This window comes from Colletotrichum lupini, chromosome 8 (assembly GCF_023278565.1).
Source record: "Colletotrichum lupini chromosome 8, complete sequence".
In the NCBI taxonomy this organism is placed as follows: Eukaryota; Fungi; Ascomycota; class Sordariomycetes; order Glomerellales; family Glomerellaceae; genus Colletotrichum; species Colletotrichum lupini.
Genome location: NC_064681.1, coordinates 960,861 through 979,848, shown reverse-complemented (window position 1 = coordinate 979,848; position 18,988 = coordinate 960,861). Strand labels below are relative to the sequence as shown.

General features: G+C 54.0%; 9 protein-coding genes across 9 annotated transcripts; 4 read left to right on the top strand and 5 right to left on the bottom strand.

The window, feature by feature from the left end:
* Window positions 1-624: 624 nt before the first annotated feature.
* On the bottom strand, window positions 625-2,125 carry CLUP02_14791 (ARP2/3 complex 20 kDa subunit; the record flags this gene model as incomplete). Its single annotated transcript, XM_049293717.1, has 7 exons — window positions 625-667; window positions 775-1,010; window positions 1,134-1,178; window positions 1,233-1,358; window positions 1,468-1,794; window positions 1,852-1,937; window positions 2,017-2,125. 7 exons carry the CDS (start codon window positions 2,123-2,125, stop codon window positions 625-627), a joined length of 972 nt encoding a protein of 323 aa, XP_049150863.1.
* Window positions 2,126-2,610: 485 nt separating this feature from the next.
* On the top strand, window positions 2,611-4,367 carry CLUP02_14790 (ubiquitin carboxyl-terminal hydrolase; the record flags this gene model as incomplete). The annotated part of the gene is made up of 2 exons (XM_049293716.1): window positions 2,611-2,626; window positions 2,683-4,367. 2 exons carry the CDS (start codon window positions 2,611-2,613, stop codon window positions 4,365-4,367), a joined length of 1,701 nt encoding a protein of 566 aa, XP_049150862.1.
* Window positions 4,368-4,807: 440 nt separating this feature from the next.
* Window positions 4,808-5,841, bottom strand: CLUP02_14789 (uncharacterized protein; the record flags this gene model as incomplete). The annotated part of the gene is made up of 3 exons (XM_049293715.1): window positions 4,808-4,966; window positions 5,031-5,107; window positions 5,271-5,841. The coding sequence occupies 3 exons, from the start codon at window positions 5,839-5,841 to the stop codon at window positions 4,808-4,810; spliced, it is 807 nt and encodes a 268-aa protein (XP_049150861.1).
* A 1,523-nt stretch (window positions 5,842-7,364) lies between these two features.
* CLUP02_14788 (phosphoglycerate mutase) lies at window positions 7,365-8,588 on the top strand (the record flags this gene model as incomplete). Its single annotated transcript, XM_049293714.1, has 4 exons — window positions 7,365-7,543; window positions 7,717-7,980; window positions 8,207-8,425; window positions 8,510-8,588. 4 exons carry the CDS (start codon window positions 7,365-7,367, stop codon window positions 8,586-8,588), a joined length of 741 nt encoding a protein of 246 aa, XP_049150860.1.
* Window positions 8,589-8,720: 132 nt separating this feature from the next.
* CLUP02_14787 (methyltransferase domain-containing protein) lies at window positions 8,721-11,652 on the bottom strand (the record flags this gene model as incomplete). Its single annotated transcript, XM_049293713.1, has 4 exons — window positions 8,721-9,218; window positions 10,530-10,655; window positions 11,028-11,238; window positions 11,609-11,652. 4 exons carry the CDS (start codon window positions 11,650-11,652, stop codon window positions 8,721-8,723), a joined length of 879 nt encoding a protein of 292 aa, XP_049150859.1.
* A 1,471-nt stretch (window positions 11,653-13,123) lies between these two features.
* Window positions 13,124-13,777, bottom strand: CLUP02_14786 (uncharacterized protein; the record flags this gene model as incomplete). Its single annotated transcript, XM_049293712.1, has 1 exon — window positions 13,124-13,777. One exon carries the CDS (start codon window positions 13,775-13,777, stop codon window positions 13,124-13,126), a length of 654 nt encoding a protein of 217 aa, XP_049150858.1.
* Window positions 13,778-15,546: 1,769 nt separating this feature from the next.
* Window positions 15,547-15,675, top strand: CLUP02_14785 (uncharacterized protein; the record flags this gene model as incomplete). Its single annotated transcript, XM_049293711.1, has 1 exon — window positions 15,547-15,675. The coding sequence occupies one exon, from the start codon at window positions 15,547-15,549 to the stop codon at window positions 15,673-15,675; it is 129 nt and encodes a 42-aa protein (XP_049150857.1).
* Window positions 15,676-15,939: 264 nt separating this feature from the next.
* On the bottom strand, window positions 15,940-16,140 carry CLUP02_14784 (uncharacterized protein; the record flags this gene model as incomplete). Its single annotated transcript, XM_049293710.1, has 1 exon — window positions 15,940-16,140. The coding sequence occupies one exon, from the start codon at window positions 16,138-16,140 to the stop codon at window positions 15,940-15,942; it is 201 nt and encodes a 66-aa protein (XP_049150856.1).
* A 976-nt stretch (window positions 16,141-17,116) lies between these two features.
* Window positions 17,117-18,790, top strand: CLUP02_14783 (uncharacterized protein; the record flags this gene model as incomplete). The annotated part of the gene is made up of 7 exons (XM_049293709.1): window positions 17,117-17,133; window positions 17,371-17,457; window positions 17,682-17,842; window positions 17,891-17,910; window positions 17,953-18,498; window positions 18,568-18,585; window positions 18,683-18,790. 7 exons carry the CDS (start codon window positions 17,117-17,119, stop codon window positions 18,788-18,790), a joined length of 957 nt encoding a protein of 318 aa, XP_049150855.1.
* Window positions 18,791-18,988: the final 198 nt, after the last annotated feature.

Here is an 18,988-nt window from a genome sequence, read left to right as displayed (position 1 = left end):
GAACGAGTATCGTGAGAAGCAGGTAGCCTAAACAAGGCAGAGCTAAGAACTGAGGGTATTTTCAGTTGTCTCGACGATGCGCGTAGGTCAATAAAACCAGCAGACCTGGAGGCTTTGTCGAGTCTTGAGTACGATATTGTACTTGAGACCTAGAGTATTTGTTGTGATGGGGCGGAAAGGAATTGTTGTTTGAGTGTATGAGGTGTGTGGGAAGGGGGAGAGAAATTTGAGTTGAAGTGGAGAGAAGTACGGAAGGAGGGAGGAAGATGTGAAGGAAGAAGGGGCTTTTGATTTAAGGCATAGAGGGACTCCGAGGCGGCAGTAGAATGAATAGGTGGTTGTGTATTCCATCGTAGCATGATGGGGTGGAGGTGAGTATTAGGCCGATAGTTGTATGACAAGTCAGGACGACAACAATGGCAAGACTTGGTTGGGTTGCCTGAATGCGCAAAAACGCTTGTTGTGGTAGAATGATATAAAGCGCCAAGAGGTTCTCCAGGTAAACTGATTCCATCCACACTGAACAACCAGCATAAACTCAATCACACGAGAGCGAGGAAGATGAAGAGGGTAACGTCGTGGTCGTCGTGATGGCAAGAGTTATTCAGCATTTAAGATCAATTATCAGCTGTTTCTCGCCGCAGAATGGCTTCGACCTCGTTGTATCCTACGACGTCACATCACATCTCGCAATGTTTAGATGGACGTTCCAACAATCTTCAACGCTCTCATAAGGTAAGCAGAGCGAAAGAGTTACATCAGAAAACGCCTCACTGATATGCAACACTTGATTTGGAGAGAAAGTTGTGTTCATAACTGTAATTGTTTATCAAAATGGAGGCTCCATGTCGTCGTTCCCACTCGGCCCCGGATTTGCGGACCAATATCAAGGTTGGAACCATAGTGGATCCCGGTTTTCCGGGAGCGCTCGAGCCAACATCCAACTCCAACTCATGATTTTGGTCCATGACTTCAACGTGGTGCGAGATTCTCGTCCCAACTACACGATTCTGGCCGTGCAGATTTGAAGCTGAACTCCTGGCGTTCGCGACGCTTGTTATAGGGTATTTTAATCGAACTAAGGGGGGCATTAGTTGTGTCCGGTTGGCGCTGCAATAGCGAGTATGACTTACGGGAGTCAAGAAAGATTCGGCAACGAATCTAGCTCTCGCATTCAACTGTGTGCTGTCAGAAACTGCCATGGCAGAAGGATCAACAGTGAGGGGACATACGAAGAGCTTCATTTCCGAAATCTCCTTGTCAACCTCCTCCATGAATTGGATAATAAAGTCGACCAGCTTGTGCTTCAGCATCTCCTCGGTGTGGAAGTTCGTAATCAAGAATGAAATGTCGTATCCCTAGTGCAATAGTAAGTCAGTGTCGTCGTTCGCGTTGCCAGTTGTAAGCCACGTGGCATTGTAGCCCCTGAAAGCTCCGCCAAACACTTCCGTGATGTGTATCTCATACCTTAATTGGCTTTCTTCTCAAGATGAAGAACGATTCGGCTCTCTGCGTCAGGAAACGAGTAAACTTGTGGACGAGGATGTGCTCGATCTCGTCGGCCTGCTTGATCTTGATGGATATCCGCACGGAATTGATACTCGGTTCGATCAGAACTCGCTCGTTTTCGTTTCGGGCAATCGTTAGGGGCGTCAGGAGGACTTCAGGTGATGTTTGAGCCTCGATCTCTGGGACATTGTGACGTTCGGCGGTCTGGGAAGCGAAATTGGAGAGCGTCAGGGCGGATGTCAGACTGCTCCGGACGGCTTGGAGATAGGGTCGCAGTGATTGAGACTATGTTTCCAATTGTTAGCAAAGACACAGCTCATCCAACCACAAGAGTTCACTGACCATGATGGCGAGACGTGGCCGCGTCCAACCTTTGGTGATGCTGAGAGGTTGGAGTTGGATCTTGACCGCGGGGCTCGTGAGGTTGGCTCAGCCGGAAGCCTGACGTTTCGTAGTGGGGCTGGTAGCACCGCCGTACCTTAGCTCCACATCATGCGTAGCTGTCACCGCACTTCGCTGATTCAGCCGGAAGCTTTCTCACGTGATCCTGGAGCTCTTTCCTTAGTGGCGATCCCCCGCTTGTACCCTTTACATGCATACTACGGTGCTTGACCATTCCGAAAACCGAATAATAACGTACCCAGGAACTAGGCACATTATTTTATGCTCCCAGATAGACTATGATGATGAGGGCAACTATTCCATTTTCTAGCATTGAAGTACATGACACAAATACCATAAGCTTTGCAGATTATCTCGAGCCTCCTTTCCCCGAAGATGCTGGAAGACTGTCGAATGCATGCGGAAGTGCTAGGGACAAGGGCATATTGCCATAAGCGAATCGGTAGCTGAAACGGACCCTGCAGGTACACCGCTTCCCCGCTATCTTGCCGTGTAGTCCTTTGTACTACCTTGCCTCCCTTACTGCCCGCCCACCTCAAGGTTCCATGCTTGGTAGGTACTGACGCAACCCACCTGGTGCCTTCAACAAACTTGTCCTTCAACAGCCCGTTTCGCAACGAGGTTTTAATCTCAACGCACTGAAAATACCAGCTACTCCAGAATTTTGCAGCAAGGCCGACCTGAATCACAGACACAACGATGGCGTCAATACCCGGTAAGCAGCATTACTCAATCAATGCGTTGCCTGCTGTTGTCTGACTTGTCAAATAGTCACCGTTAGCCACCAAGGCACAAAGTACCAAGTCGAGATCGATACCTCGTCCAATGGCGAAACCTTCAAGTATCAGCTCTACAGTCTGACCGGCGTTGAACCCGAGCGACAAAAGATTCTTGTCAAGGGCAGGCAAGTCAAGGATGACGACGACATGGCCAAGTTCGGCCTTAAGGCCGGCGCCACACTGATGATGATGGGCAAGCCTTCCGGCGAGAACGCAGATCTCGCTCGACCCAAGGAAGCAGTCAAGTTTGTTGAGGACATGACCGAAGCCGAAGCAGCCCAGCAGGAAGGAGCCACTCCCGCAGGCCTCACCAATCTGGGCAACACCTGCTACCTTAACTCGACCCTCCAGACCCTCCGATCGATCCCCGAACTCCAGACGGCCCTGACCACGCACAAGTCGGGTAGCGGTGGTGCCGGCAGTAGCTTTGGCCTCACTTCGACTGATATCGCCACTCAACTTACCGATCTCTACAAGAACATGTCGGAAACACAGGGCGCCATTCCCCCGCTGACTTTCCTGAGTACACTCCGCATGGTCTACCCCCAATTCGCCGAGAAGTCCAAGACCGGAGCCGGATATGCTCAGCAGGATGCCGAGGAGGCCTGGTCTCAGATCATTTCCCAGTTGAAGCAGAAGCTCTCCGAGTCTGAGGGTTCTTCGTTTATCGACAGGTACATGGCTGGAGAGCTTCAGTCAACTCTCGAGGCCGATGAGCAGGCTGCCAGGGATGGTGGAGAGGAGCCTGTCAAGTCAAGCGAATCTTTCCTCAAGCTCAACTGCCACATTGATGCCTCAATCAACCACCTTCGCGACGGTATTATGGCTGCTTTGACTGAGAAGTTGGAGAAGAAGTCTTCCGTTCTGGATAGAGACACGACTTACACGAAGAAGTCGCAAATTTCACGGCTCCCCAAGTATCTTACGGTCCATTTTGTGCGATTCTTCTGGAAGCGAGAAGTGCAGAAGAAGGCCAAGATCATGCGCAAGGTCACTTTCCCCCACGAACTTGACGTTGTTGAGTTCTGCACCGATGAGCTCAAGAAGGCTCTTATTCCCGTGCGCGACAAGGTTCGCGAGATTCGCAAAGACGAAGAGGATATTGAGCGTGCTCGCAAGAGACGCAAGATCAACCCTGTCGACCGAGGCGATGTTGCTGGAGCGTCTGGAGGCCCCGAGGGCAAGACAGCTTTGGAGAAGGCCAACGATAAGAAGGCCGAGAGAGCTGGAAAGCCCGTGGCCAGCACTTCTGATGGCGATACAGAGATGACTGAGACTTTCAAGACTGACGCTGAGGTCGAAGCCGAGAAAGATGCGGCTCTCACTGTTGCCAAGAAGGAGCTCTATGCTCTGGTGAACCAGGACCTGGCCAAGGACGAAGGCGCCAACCAGTCCGGAATCTACGAGCTGCGTGGCGTCGTCACTCACCAGGGAGCAAGTGCCGATAGCGGTCACTACACTGCCTATGTCAAGAAGACGGCCCCTGTCGACCCCAAGACCGGTAAGAAGGGCGAGGAGGACGGCAACTGGTGGTGGTTCAATGACGACAAGGTGTCCGAGGTTACCCCTGACAAGATTGATGCCTTGGCGGGCGGTGGCGAGTCGCACTCTGCCCTCATCTGTCTCTACCGGGCCATCCCTCTTCCGACGATTGATAATGAAGGCAAGACCGAGTAGGAAAATCCAGCTGCTCAGAGCTCTTAAGGGCATCGACTTGGCGTTTTCGAGCGATAACGAGGTTATGGGAGGCATGCAAAACGAGCCGGTGACAAAGGGATAAATCACTGTAGGGCATAGATAGACGGATTGATGATTGTAATGGATGCCGTTCATTACGCAAAGTGGTGATCGCTACAATTATTCTTTACTCTCGTGTACAGCTTGCGAATGGCCTTTGATCGACTTTACTATACAAAATTACCCATGGCGCCCACAAGGCTCTACGCGTGGGCTGGTCGCTTTTGCGCCGCCGCTGATCGTGGTCTTTTGCCTCGTTCTTCGCGGATCCATTGGAAGCAGCATTCCTTATCCTACTTGGATGTGCCTACTGCTTGAGGCCGAACTCTTGTTGGCCATGACAGAACATCACCATATCAGACTTTTCATAGCGTCCGTTGTTATCCTTCTGGCTTCTTAGCCTCCCCCTCTTTTATCCTCTCATCCAGATACTCGAGCTTTCTTTCCCACTTCCGGCGCTCTGTAACTAACCGGCCACGCTGGCCCTGCAGGAGAGAAATTTGCTCATCGTATGGAGACTCCCAGAAGCTTTGTCGTTCCTGACGAGGAAGAATTCGTTAGTTTCTCGCGATGCGACTTCCTCTATCAGAAATGCTCTCTCACCTCTTTCCATTCCTTTTGTGTCTTCAAGCCTGCGCCATAGGTGGCGCCTGTGAAAATGATGGCAGCGCAGCCGGCGGCTGTAAGGCCAGCGCGAAATTTGGTGAAGCCGCTCATATTTCCCCAGTCTTTGCTTTGATTTTTTCTCCCCCTCCTCTTTTACAACGAAACTTTGGTTCCCTGTTGCTAGGTCTACGAAGGCGCTTCACCAATATTCCCTCCAGACTTCTCTCGATTTTTTACTCCTTTTATCGTCTACGCCGTTGAATCGTCGGTTCACGGTGGTCAATTCGTCGGTCGTGGAAGAGAACGGGTTCCAACGGGAGCGCGAAGATACCGATGAGAAGGATGAAGAGGAAGAATCGTTTGAAGAAGTGGTGGTCGTTGAGTCGAGAGAGTTAGCTCGCCTGTGGCCTTGTGGTCTCTCGAGTGGCGTTGATGGAGAATGCCGCCGCCGGGTCGTTGTCCCAAAGGGGTCGTACTCGCAATCGCAACTAGGAGAACAGCAATCGCTTGTCGTCGGCGTCGATGATCTCGGCGTCGATGATCTCGGCGTTGACGGGTCTGTGGCGGGGGCGGCGGGCGCAGCAGAGTACGGCCAAGCGATGAGCTCCAGCGCGTTCGCGTCGGTGGTGTCGGTGTCGTTGTCGGTAGTCTCGGTGGCAGTCCAGCCGGAAGTGGAAACGCCGCGGCGGTGGAGGCCCCGCTGCAGACGTTGGCGCCGAGGAAGAAGAGGAGACGAAGGGAGCCCCAGCGCTCTTAGTAATCGTCCTGTCAGAGCCGGGGTTGGCGTGACGTCGTCGCTTCGGGTCATTACTGATGTTGAGCGGATAATTCAATCAGGTTAAGAGGGAAGGAAAAAAGACTCATAAGAGGCGAGTTCGTGCAACCCTTGAGATAGAGAGAGGAGTTGCCAAATAGTCAAAAAGGCAGTCAAACGAGCAAAGAGTGTGTGGGAGACATTGACCTTTTTGTCGATTGCGCCATTACGAACTTCCGAAGCGAGCAAGAAGGATTAAGAGATAAGAGACGTCGAGTAAGAACCACCTAGGACCCCCAACTGCCTTTTTTTTCGCTGCCCAGGGCATCCTCAAAGGGCTTATTCATTCCCACTTCTACTGGTGCGTTGAAACAAACTTCGTGAGAGCATCTCTCTTTCTCCATCCTCTTCTCCTTCCCCTCAGCATTCATCCCTACTCCGTACACCAGAGCAACGTCCACCCTCCTTTCCACGGGTCTTCTGACCTCACATTCGCCACGACCTTATCGGATCCCCTATCCTCTTTTCTCGCCTATTCACTCCCCGTCGAGCAACGGAAAGTCGCCGCAACATTCACTTTCGAGCAAGTGATCACGACCAGGTAGTTCTTGCCCGTGTGGGGTTCTGGTGCGACCCCCTGCTCGTTACAGCCCTTGCTGAAACCTTTCTCATGGCGCACTACTACTGAGGATCTCCCTCTCTGCTACAAGCCCAAAAAGCCTTTCTCACATTTCCCACCCGTCCCCCATCCTGACCTATCCTGGACCGCATAAAACCAGACAGATGTCACAAAGCCGGATGACGACGGGGGGAGATGGGACGCAGCCTGCGGCAAGTGCACGCGAGAAGCGACGAAGTGCTACCGTTACGATGGCCGATGCTGGGGCTAGGAGAAGATGCGATACAGGGGCCAGTAAGAGGGGACAAAAGGCTTGTCTTCTCGCTTGTCATTGTCGGGGAGATCAGAAGAAACATTGGACACACGATACGGCAAAGATTTTGAAGAAAGAGACTCAGCACTACCGCCCCCGCCTGGCCTTGGCTCGAGTTGGCAGATGTCGTTGGGTCTTGGCCTGAGCCGTGGATGAGTTCATCGGCCAAAGTTGGCACTTGCAGAAAACAAACCGTTGGTGAACTGTGTCAAGGGTCATGGCAAGCGCCGTTACGGTTTACACGAGATCTCAAAAGGCTATGCACAGAATTGAGATGAAGTGCGCAGACAGGAAGAGCGGGACAGCTGGAAAGCCAAACTGGGCAAAAGCAGAAGCGTCACGCCAAGCCCATCCGTCTCAAGTTGCTCTCATTCACAACTCACCATTTCACAGCAGACTCCGGGCTCTCTTCATGCATTAAACGTCACAAGCACATATACCCACGTCAAGATCTCGCTGCTGCTGTGTGTGACAGGACCAAAAGCTGACTCGGGGGCGTCCCTGCGCCGCCCTCCATTAGACCCCCGAAGAACACTTAGACATCGATAGAGATCGCATAATATTTCCTACACACCAACTCCCGTTGCGAGGTTACATCCGCTGTCAAATCGGCTTCCGCGAGACGGATTTGTTGCACCCGCCGCCATGACGACTCCCCGTGCCTTTGTCATCCGCCACGGCGAGACGGAATGGTCTCTGAACGGCCGGCATACCGGCAGCACCGATATCCCGCTCACAGCCAACGGCGAGAAGCGTGTGCGCGCCACCGGCCGCGCCCTGGTTGGGAGTGACCGCCTCATTGTACCCAAACGAATCTCTCACATGTGAGTTGCGTGCAATTGTTGTGCCACGTGAGGAGGATAATGAGGTCTTCCGCCTCAGGGGTCCAGACTTGCTCTCAAGCACAACCAGGTACATCAAGTGATGTCACCTAGCACTCATCATTGGCCTCAATCTCAATCCCCTTGGCCACGAGCTGCTGCTAAAGGCAAATCAGTTACGTCTCCCCTCGCAAACGTGCCCAGCGCACATTTGAACTGCTGAACCTCGGCATCAACGACAATCTCCCCTGGAAGGAACACGGCGAGATTGAGGGCAACGGCCCGCACTGCAACGCCTGCGTCGAGGTCACCGAGGACATTCGCGAATGGGACTATGGCGACTACGAGGGCATCACATCGCCCGAGATCCGCCGCATCCGCAAGGAGCAGGGCCTTTCTGAGAACTGGGACATTTGGCGCGACGGCTGCCCAGGCGGCGAGTAAGTCTTTCTCTTCCACCTCTGATGCCTTTCTCTCTCCTTCCATGCCTGTCAGGCCGTGCTGTCTCCCAGGAAAGCGTCGTCGGTGATCTAGCCACCGATGCGGTCAGAACCTTCATAGGTGCCGTTTCGGGGAGACGCTCATAGGTCATCGACGTGGCGTGAAGCCTCATAAACAGCCAGCGGAAATTTCACCACTCAGAAAATCTTGCTGATACCCGCACAGGAGCCCCCAAGACGTGACGGAACGTCTGGACCGCCTGATCAAAGACATCCGCGACAGGTGGCACAGCCCCGTCATCGGCAACAAGGACGCGCCCAACGGAGACGTCCTGGTCGTCGCCCACGGCCACATCTTCCGCGCCTTTGCCATGCGCTGGGCCGGCAAGACGCTGCAGGACGGACCGGCGTTCCTGCTCGAGGCCGGTGGCGTGGGTACTTTGAGGTGAGTTTTTTTCTTCTTGTTCGATAGAAAGAGTGTATCCCCATGTAGAGCGAGACAAGACTGATACGTGAGAAACTACGTTAGTTACGAGCACCACAGCATCGAGGAACCTGCTATTCTGCTTGGAGGTGCTTTTGCTGTTGATGTCATTGATAAGGAATAGTAGGTACGGGAGTTTCGGTAGAACGGGAGGCATGGTCTTTCCGAGTGTGTTCCGCTCGTCTTCAACCAAAGAGGTTCAAGCCTGAGTTCCAAATCTGAAGATTCATGATATCTTTAGCTCACTGATATCTACCTACGCCTTTGTTCCCCGCGCCAAGAACACCCGCCTCTTCATCCCCTGTCCCGAGCCATGGCCATGATCATGTTCCTTTTCCTCCCCATGCCCGTGTCCATGACCGTCTCCATGTCCATGCCCATGCCCCCCAAAAACAACACCACTCCCAAGCTCCTCCATCCTGAAATCCCCGCCCGCACCAGCCCGCTCAAAGATACTCCTCATCCTCTCCTCCGAAAACCCGTGATGCATAACCGTATGCGCAGCAGGCAACGCGTGATCCATCTTCTCGTGCGGCAGGAAATCGAGAATGATGAACACCCCGCCCGGCCTCAGCCTCTCCACCAGCCGGCGGGCCGAGAGCTCCGGGTCCTCAAAGTGGTGGAACCCGAGACCGACACCGGCAACGTCAAAGTCGCGGAAGCGGCCGTCGTCGGAAGCGAACGCCGCGGGGGCCGGGTCGGAAGGGTCCGTGAGGTTGCCTTGGTAGGCGTGCATTTCGTCGGCGGTGAGGCCCTGAGGGGGGTGTGGGTGGTCATGTCAGTCACCGGGTTCAGCTGAAGCTTGCCGCTTCTATCCGCCGTTTCTTTTTTTTTCCCGGCCTTTCCCGTCTTTTCTCTTTCATGTCGTCCATGTATCATGTCTCATGTACCTTTGCGGCATCTTTGCGCAGGGGGGGGGGGGGGGGGGCTTGGGGCCCGCACATTTCCTCCCCCGCGCGCGCCCCCCCCCCCAGGGCACGGTCGTCTCGGTGGTGCAGCCCCCGTGGGGGGGGGGGGGGGGGGGGGGGGGGGGGGCTTCTGGTCACGCAATATCTTCCCCGTGCGCCGAGCCGCCCGCACAGGCTTGGTTCGGTCTACGGCCGAGCACTCGGAGGAAGAAGGGAGAAGGGGGAGGGGTAGGAGGGTTAGGAGTGCGGGTGTGCTCGCCCGAGACGGCAACTTTGCCATCAAAAAGATGGGATGAGATGAGATTCTTGTGAGATTCAGGGAGGGGTGGGTAGGGTGAGGTGAGAGAGAGAGAGAGATCTAGGTAAGGCTGTCCAGAGGAGAGAAAGGGGGGGAGGGGTCGGATCGAAAACCGCCAAAAGAGAGTGCGAGAGTTTTCTAGTTTGGGCAAATGTCCACGTCATGTCATGGCGGGGATCGAAAAGGTCTGAAGGTCAGCAGGGCTGAGATGAGACCAACATGAGGTGTGTGTGTGTGTGAGAGAGAGCGGGAGCAAAGAGGGAGAGAGAGAAGAAAGTGACTCGTGGAGAGAACGGACCCGTCCGTCATTTCATCGTGAACGTGACGACGGAAAACGCTCAGACGAGGGTTTCTGACTTTCTTTCCCTTGACCTTGCTCTACACACAGCCACGACAAGCCTTTCCAAGCCCTCTTCCTTTCCACTTCCCAAGAAGATTGTCTGTGCTCTCTTCTTTTGCCGAAACGAGTCCGTGAGCAGGTAACCGTGTGAGGCGAACGATCCCATCTTTTTCTTGCTCTTGTCTGGAGTCGAGCCGAGTCTGGGAGCGGCTGGCCCCATGGTCTCGTCTTTTTTTTTTGCGTCTGGTGTCTGGTGTCTGGTGTCTGGTGTGCGTGTACACACACCTTTCCTTCGAAACTCTCCCTCCGCCCTCCCAGCTCTCCCTCTCTCTTCTGTCACTTTCCACTTGGATGCCCGGTCTGTACGTCGTGTGTGGGCAGAACTATCTGGCCAAAAGCGAGGTGACGAAGATGAGGAGAAGGTGTGTATGTAGAGGACGACAAGCGGAAGTCTGAATGGGGAAACCGAGCTATTTTGGACTCATCTCTCTCTGTCGCCTTGTTTTGACTGCCACCAACTTGAACCAGACAAAAATCAGAATCGTCTTTCCAACGTACCTGGTTCTCGGCCCGGGCGTTGTAGGCCGCCACCATGTTTTCCGAAATGTCTATGCCGACGCAATGCGTCGTGAACTGCGCGAGGGCCTGTTGTTATTTTTGGTGTCAGTCAACTTTGTCCCGGATCTAAGTCTACAGCCCGAGTCTCCGTTTCTACATGCTAAAGTGTTCTGGAGCCCTCAAAGTAGAAAGGACCAACGAGGAGTCGCACAAATGCTGTGTAAATGACAAAGAAAATAAGTAACACGAATTTGGTGTACACGACATCTGAAAAAAGAGCAAACAAACTTGCGTGACGGACGGGAGAAGATCTCATCCATGCTCTCTCGAGTACTTGCACGAGGGAAGTGATATGCTACTCGCAACCATGACAAAGGTAACAGGTAATTAGAACATAATCATATCGTCTTCAAAAGAAGAAGAAAATACGATAGGAACAAAAGTTACAAAACAACTCACCCTCGATATCAAACCCGTTCCACAAGCGTAATCAAGAAGTCTCACAGACCGACCATTCGCCGCCGTCGACTGTGCTGCGCTCTCGCTGTCATCATCATCGTCATCGTCAATCACCCAATCTGCGCCGATGAAGTCCTTGCGCTTGCGAATCTCCTTTTCAAGCTGCAGAATAGTCTTTTCGTACTTCGTGTCGTACTCGGCAGCCAGCTTACTACTCAAGGAGTTAGTTCGTGTAAGTCAACTCCATGGGCCTCTCCTTTTGACTTCTATTTGCTCGAATATGTCCAAATGCGAAAATGCAGTTCAGAAAAGGAGGAAGAAGTTTGAACGAGGAATTCTGTCAGGGTCGGATGATATTCGGAAAAGAGGGAGGGGGTTGAGGCAAGTACACCTCAAAATTGTGAAGAGTCTCGAAAGGCGGGTTGTGTTTGTGATGTGTGTACATCGGCAGGAACCCGGGGACGGTATGAACGCGGACAAAATTGGATGTTACTCGGTATCATCCCGTTACGGCGTTCCTCCATCCCCCATCAGGGAAATGTGGGGGAACGACGTGTGAAAATGTAGGAATGTATACGTACTTGAAGTAAGCCTTGTTGGCGCTGGCAGTTCCATTCTCAGCCATGGTTGTCGACGGGGATATATTCGGTGAATGGAACGTCGGCGGTAATTTCCCCGGGCAAAACTCGAGCTGTCGTCTCGGTGTGTAAGGTGAGGAGGTACTTGGTATACGTCCAGGGTTATCGATATCTTGGGGGGTTCGGAAATGTCGTCTTCTTTTCGTTTGTCAACCCCTCTTTGGACTTCTTCGTCTTTCGATTGGAGGAGAAAAGAGAAAGAAAAAGGGAAGATACGAGGACTACTCGTCTGCAAGTGCCTTACTCAGCCGTCACAAAGTGAGTTGCAAAAAATAGCAAGACCAATATGTCAGAGTTTCTTGATCTTCAACGTGTACCGTAGCTCGCTGGATGCTGCAACCACTCGACGTTGCTTTTAATCCTTTTTCGCACGGAGAGTTTTCGGTCACTTCGTAGCTGTACTGGTAGGTCCAGGTCCGCGGAAATGATCCGGGCGGGAAGGGGTCCAGTGCCTGTGCTATCTAAGGTAGGGTTAAGAAACTCGGCGATGGGGAAAAAAAAATCTCCAGTCCACATAAAGGCGCCGGGAGGTTAGTCCCCGATTGGAATGATGGAAGGAACCATACAAGAAAAGGAGTACCTGCCGGAGCGGGGAATGGGATAATTGTGGAGGCACCGCTACGAGAATTCACCTATCCGTCCTCCGTACACAGTACTGCGGACCATGGAGTAAGGTATTCGTACCCGGCACGGGCGGGCAGCGAGGAAGGGTGAAGTGACGCCTGAGATTCATGGCCTTAGGTAAGGCAAGGAAAGCCCCCCGCTTTCAACAGCTTAACAGCAGCCTCTACATCACGTGACTTGATATGTGGGAGACCGGGATGGCACGGGGGCGTGGAGAATTTCGGGGTAGGTTCAGCGTTGTGGATTCCTTCTCCCCCGTCCGGTTCTGGCAGGAGTTCGGTCAAAGTACCTGAATCCAAGGCGGAGGGGGGAAGGGGGTCAGCGTGGTAAACGAAGAACGGCGAACTAATAGAGATCTGTCCCGTTCCCCCCTTCCTCTTCCTTCCCATCCCGACCCGGCCTTGCCTTGTCTTCCTAGCGAACTTGAAGGGTACCTACCTACCTTACCTCGCACCGCGTCTGGACAAGAAGGTCGTGGCCGCGGCGCTCCAGGTCTCTCGGGGAACCGGAGGAGGGAAGAGGGGGGTTGGCCTGGTGGAACCTTGACAATTGGAGTCCCCTACCTTTACGAATTCCTTACCTTGTGGAGGAGCAAAGAAGGAGACCGTCATCCTGCACGTCTGCGGCTGCCTCGTTATCCCCCCTTCCAACTTCCAAGGGCTCGCTCCCAGGAGTCAGGAGTCAGCGCTGGTAGCCATGGCACGCCGCACATCCATTGGCAAATCCACCATGGATCATGGCCGAAACCCTGGGGCCGCCGCTTTTTGCGGCGCGCCTTTCGTAGCCCACCGAAGCGACCTCGGGCGGGATGCGAAGACGCACCCGGGGCCCAAATCAGGTTACAGCCGCGGGCCCGGCAAGGAAAAGAGAGGGGGGGATGGAATGGGATGCCCGTCCGAAAAACCCACTGCAAGCGTGGCAGGTTGGACGGCAGGACCTGGCTTGACTAGCATTTTCCTCTTCCGTCCTCCGTGAGTTCATGGTGCGTGGGCACGCACATGCACACTCACACACACACCAACACCCATCGCTTCGCAACCCGAGCGGCGTTACCTGCCGCCGTCGAGTCATACAGACAGGTACATGACCCGGCACTGAAAGCAACGCAGAGTGACCAGAGCTGCCTTGACAAGCCAGAACCGGCCGTAAGCATGCCTGAAGAGGTTTGTGTTCCCTTGCACCGACGAGTCCTTCATACCACAGTACCTGCCCCGTACATGATACGGCAGCGCGAAAAATAAATGTGTATCCAGCCACCAAACAAGGATTGCAAAAGCAAAGACAAACTCTGAATGAAGCCCGAGAGGCAAATGCCGGGGGAGGACAACACGGGGCGTGACCGTGACGGGGTCGACTTGACGGTGTGTGACCGACCGGGGCTGACGGGGGGCCACCGCCGGGTGTTGGGAAACAGACAGGTGCCGTGGACAGGTTTTTCTGGTGGTAAAAAAACAAGCGGATCGACGCCGATCCTGCTGCAGGCCGCATCGGTCCGCAGCTTGTGACTGCAGCACCATGCGGGCGGTGACGGGCCCAAGCGGCCATGCAGCAGCACCAAAGGTCTCAAGGTCGCACGAATATCTTCGGAGGCCGTCTAAGTGGTTCGAGCCCACCCCCTTGGGTGCTACCTGTCATGCAGCTGGCCCGAAAGAGCGCCATCAGGAGCCTGGATAGCCTGGGAGCCCGTCCTGAATGTCCCAGTCGAAGAAGGGGTGGGCGACGTGGTCCATTGTATGTATGCCCGGCTGCCTGGGGGCTGGGCGCCGATGGGTGGTGAGTGACCCAAGCCTAGGTAGATGAGCCAAAAAGAACCAAAGTACTGTACATGATGCATCGCCAATGGACTGCTACCGCAGATGGGTTGGGGCGAACTTTTCTTGTTGGTCTGCAACTCTGCTGCAAGGTATCGGCGGCCACGGACGCGAGCCGGGGGAAGACATGTCAATTTGTTTTGGTGATGGGTGGTGAGCAAGCGGGGAGACGGCGGACGAGGTGAGATGGTGGGTGAGGAGCTGGTCGCCCGTATGACTACCTAGGCGAAGAGAAAATGGTAAATAAAAAAAAACTAAATTGAAAAGGAAAGAAAGAAAGCAAGAAGAAGCAACCCCTCACTGCCACTCCTACCATACTGTCAGAAAGTCAGACCAAAGAAAGAAACCCTCACGACCCCTCGTCAAGCGCTTGCTTTTTGCCGTTTCGGCTGCCTTGCTGAGATGGATTGCACGCATTGAAGAGTCAGAGTCAGGGACCCCTAGAAAGAAGCCGCCCACGATGTGTGCATCCCGGAATCGTGCTCGGTATCCGTATGGGTTGTTGGTTGATACGTGCTCCCATCTGCTTCCCATAGTATCCGAGTTCATTCGTACCACCGGCCGCCGCCGCTGCCGCCGCGTGGCTTGCGACGACGCAGCTGTCAGATCTGACAGGTCATCTCCGCCTCGTTTGTCGACCAACAACACTCACGGTATCGCATGACAGAATCGTCGCCTGGACCCATGAGCTGCATCCCGTAGACTGTAGTCGAGCGCGATCCCATCGAGAGCGAAGGTCAGCGAGAAGACCGACCAAGAAAGAAAGAAATATCTCTTCCTTCTCCGGTCCGAAACTCGGCTGAACGTCAATACATTGACGTGATGGCGAGTGACAACGGGCGGGTCGAGTACGGGATGAACGGACCCGAGCCGCCCAGGACGGAGCGTAGGTCAGTGCCAACACCGCAATGAGCAGGTCAGATATTCTGCTCACCGCTGCTTTGCCGCTGTGGTGCAGTGTGCCTTTCCTGCCCCAACCATCCATATGCCTGCTTCTCTTAGCCAGCCCATCCTCGTTGCCCTCCTCTGGGCTCGAGGGCCCCATATAGCTCTCCCCACCATCTCATGTAGCTGGTGTGCCGCTCACTCAGCAGTCAGCACGCTCATAGGCAGTGTAGTCCTCAGTGGGCAACGTGAATCTCGTGCAGTAGCGTGCTTGAGACGCTGCCACGTTCCTCGAATCGGCGCCCATCCATCAGTGTGTTCAGTCGGCCGATGGAGGTATTCGAGTGCTCTCACACAGGGCTTCTTGCAGGCCAGTCTTTTGTAACGAGACAGTATGACACAAAATCAGGGAAAGGTCATGCTTCAAGAAAAGCTAGGAAAGTTTTCATTCGGATCGCTGGTGGGCCGAAGCTGATTGCAGTCCGTTCGATACACTACACGTCCCGCGGACGGGCTGGTTAGCTTGCACGACCTTAGTGCGGCGCGTCCTGTACCTCAGCCATGGTGTGCCGCAGCGTACAATCGCCGCCGTTGAACGCGGAGCTGGCCCAGTCTGCTTCATTTACGTACCGAACGACGATACAAGGAAGGGCTGGGGACGGACTACATGCGCAGCGGGAAGTCTGTTGAGCAACCGTCACTTGTCCATCCGGCATGGATCCTAGCCTATGGTCTCGCCTTTGGGCTGCTATGTCTCATGTGGCCGAGGTCCCGTGAGAAACAGTTGATGTGGCTGGGCATCCAGAAGCAGCAGCTATGCATCTGTCTGCATGGCGACGGTCATGGACATTGTAGCTTCTGGCATCCTGCCAGCCCACGTAGCCTGGACCTGGGCCATCGATCAGTGGCATCGCTGGCACGCCTGACGTGCTGCTATTCGGATTGCCAGCACGGCTAACTGGGCGAGTAGCTCTGGCGGCGCACTTGGGGGGGGGGGGAGCGCGTCCGGCGAGGGTAGTGGCCGTACGAAGCTTTTGATGGTGGAGGGTTGGCGGCCGGAATCTTGCTGGCAACAGCCCTGTTTGAGCTCATTCCTCGAAGACGCGTCTCAATCATGAAGCTTTCACCGCATTCGGCCGTCCAGCCTTCGTCCATGGGTTTGTCCTCTTTCTTCGTCTGATATCCGTCGATCGGAGCCTCAGTCTATTGCTGTTCGCAATTTCCACCCCATGGGCTTGTCGCTTGACTCGACCTGGTCAAATCTCCCTGCTAATTCGATCTGGGCTGCTTTGCCAGGTTTGCCCAAATGGCGGGCTGCGGCAGTGTCGCAGCATGTGCAGACATATGTGTACGCACTGTGTAGACAAGTCACTTCTCCTCCCATCATGGTCTCTGGTGCAGAGCGAACTGTGCAGAGTCTTGGTGCTATTATTCCTTGTCGCCGCCCATCCCCACTGGAAGTGATTAAGAACGGGCGGCTTGTCTCGGTAGAAGAGCTGATCGGATTGTTCCCCACGCGCCATCAAGATCCAGTTGGATGCTGAGGTGGGAGTACATGACACGTCGTCGTCGTCGCCGCGTCCATCGCAGGCGCTAGGTTGAGTGTCTACAGGTGTAATATGCTTTCGCCGCATAATGGGAATGTCTTTGATTAATCTCGGGGCGTACAAAGCACAGGGACAGAAACCCCTTGCTTCCAATCCCACCCTTGGTCTCCAAGTCGGTCGTCTGCCTTGCCACCGACCTCTCCGGTGAGAGGGGGTAAAAAATGGTCACAATGGCCCCCATCCATTATTGCACCGCTAGTCACCGTTAACGTGTCCAAAGGTCAAGCCGACAAAGCTGGGGCAGGGACCAGGTATCAAGAGAGCTGTCAAGGTCTAGGAGGTCATTTGGACCAGGATGAAAAGTTTCCATGTGCTGTATTGAAAGGAGGTCCGTGATGCTAGATCAAGCGACGAGGCTCGATGGGCCCAGCGGGTGTGCCTCGAGGTTTTCTTTTCGGACGGAATGAAGGGGTAGGCAAGGTCGTAGGTAAGGTAAAGAGAAAAGGGGGGGAGGGGGTGGTTGTGTGAGGCACGAATATCGAAATGGTTGAGGATGCACCGTAGGGGTAGAGGTTCCACACACAATGGATTGGGAGGTGAAGTGAGTTGAGGTTTGCGTGGTTTGGTCCGGTCAAGGTCTCTGGAAAAGGAGTGTGTGAATGGGAGGGTGGTTGTCGTGGCGGGCCGTGGAGAGCCTGAGCAAGGGAATCGAAGGTAAAAAATGGGGAACGTCGCGGGAACGACGGCTGCATGCATACGCTTTTCGTCACGTGATGTCCCTAAACCCAATGTCCCCCGATCTGTCCAATGACCTTTGACAATCAGAGAACACCCCTAGCGCCACCAAAACACGATTGCCTGTTGATAGCGGCCCAGTCGCTTGGATGCTCCTCCTCGCCAGACAAGTACCGGTACCAGAAGCCAGGTAGGTGCTTTGGTAGACAGGGTAAGAAAAACGAACGAAAAAAAGAGCGAATCCTGGGCTGAGAGACTCTCAAGGTTAGCCCATCGATTGGTTGGTTGGCTGCCGCTTGGTTGTTCTGTTAATAGAGATTTGTCGTGACGTTTTTGAGGTATCTTGGGTATCGTCAGGCTGCGACAATCACCCACCGGTCCTCGCCAGACATGGCTTTGAACCTACGTTGACAGATTCTTTGTTGCGAAAAATGTACGCTTTCATTTCGCCCAATATCTCAAGGTGAACCTGGCCTGGGAAAGGTATGCATCATCAACAACATTACGCCTTGCTAGCCCAACCAACCGCAAGGTCAAAACGCCAGACCCGGGGGGCAAAAAGGTGGACTTATTCGGTGAACGCGGGCCAGCCGGCGGCAAGCGTGCATTTGGCTGACATGCAGGACGTATTGGTTGTCGAATAGTGAACCAGGCCGTTGAGATAACCGGACTGACAAGCTAGCAGCACGCCTCCCTTACCTTGTCTGGCACGAGCGTCAACAAAGTTGGGCTGGTGGCTAACATGGGACCATCTTCTGCCACTCTGTCGCTTTCAAGCGAATCTCAGGGCGTGCAGACGGCGGAAGCTATCCTCGAGCGCTGCCATCATCTTCCCCGACACTGCGAGTTACGCGATACGGCTCCACGAGGCCCGGCCCGCCTCTCAAAATGGTGCTTTTCGTCCCACTTGGGATGCCTCACCACGGCACAGACTAATGTTGCCGCAACGAGCTATTCGAAAAACTTGTCGGCTGAGATTTTTCTTCCGTCTCTCTTCAAGAGCGGCGAACTACTGGCACTATTTGCTTGCTGCCTGGGCCTCGCACCGCCAAGTGAGACCGAGCAAAGTCGCGGAAAGAGCGACAATAAAACCGTTCCTGGTAATGATCATAGATCCATGTCGTTGTCGGGAAATGGACGAGCGCAATGGGGCATGGCGCTTGGATCAGGCTCAAGCAGTCCGTGGAAGAAAATGAAGTTCGGATATGGTTTGGGAGAGCTGCAATTACAAGTAAGCAAGATGGAACCAAAAACTTAAGGCAAAAATTAGCACTGTCCAATTCTTGAGACTTGAATACAGATCGCAGGCTTGAGATGGGTGAGCCTGGTTATACACTTCACGTGTGGATAAAACCCTGTCTTTGTCCGTCAACGTGACTGGCGAAACCCGGCGGCACGCCCCTGTCGCCGCGTAGCCTTGGGTTTGCGTCGTCAAAGTCGACCACTGGGGCCGAGGGAGGCAGACGTCATCACCCGTCTTGTATGGAATATCAAAGTTCGAGTTGTCAGGCGGTTTGAGTTAAGAGCATGGCGTTTAGCTGGAATTGAGAGACTCGTACGTAGCGGTGTGCAATGTACTGCGCGGCTGATCGATCTCTTGTTGATTTCCAGATACTATGAATCCGCTCATTAGTGTTGATATTGGTTGTGTTACATGCACGATGTCACTGTGCTGTGATGCGATCCGCTTGGTGAGCCGATGGGTGTCTTTGCAGATTCGT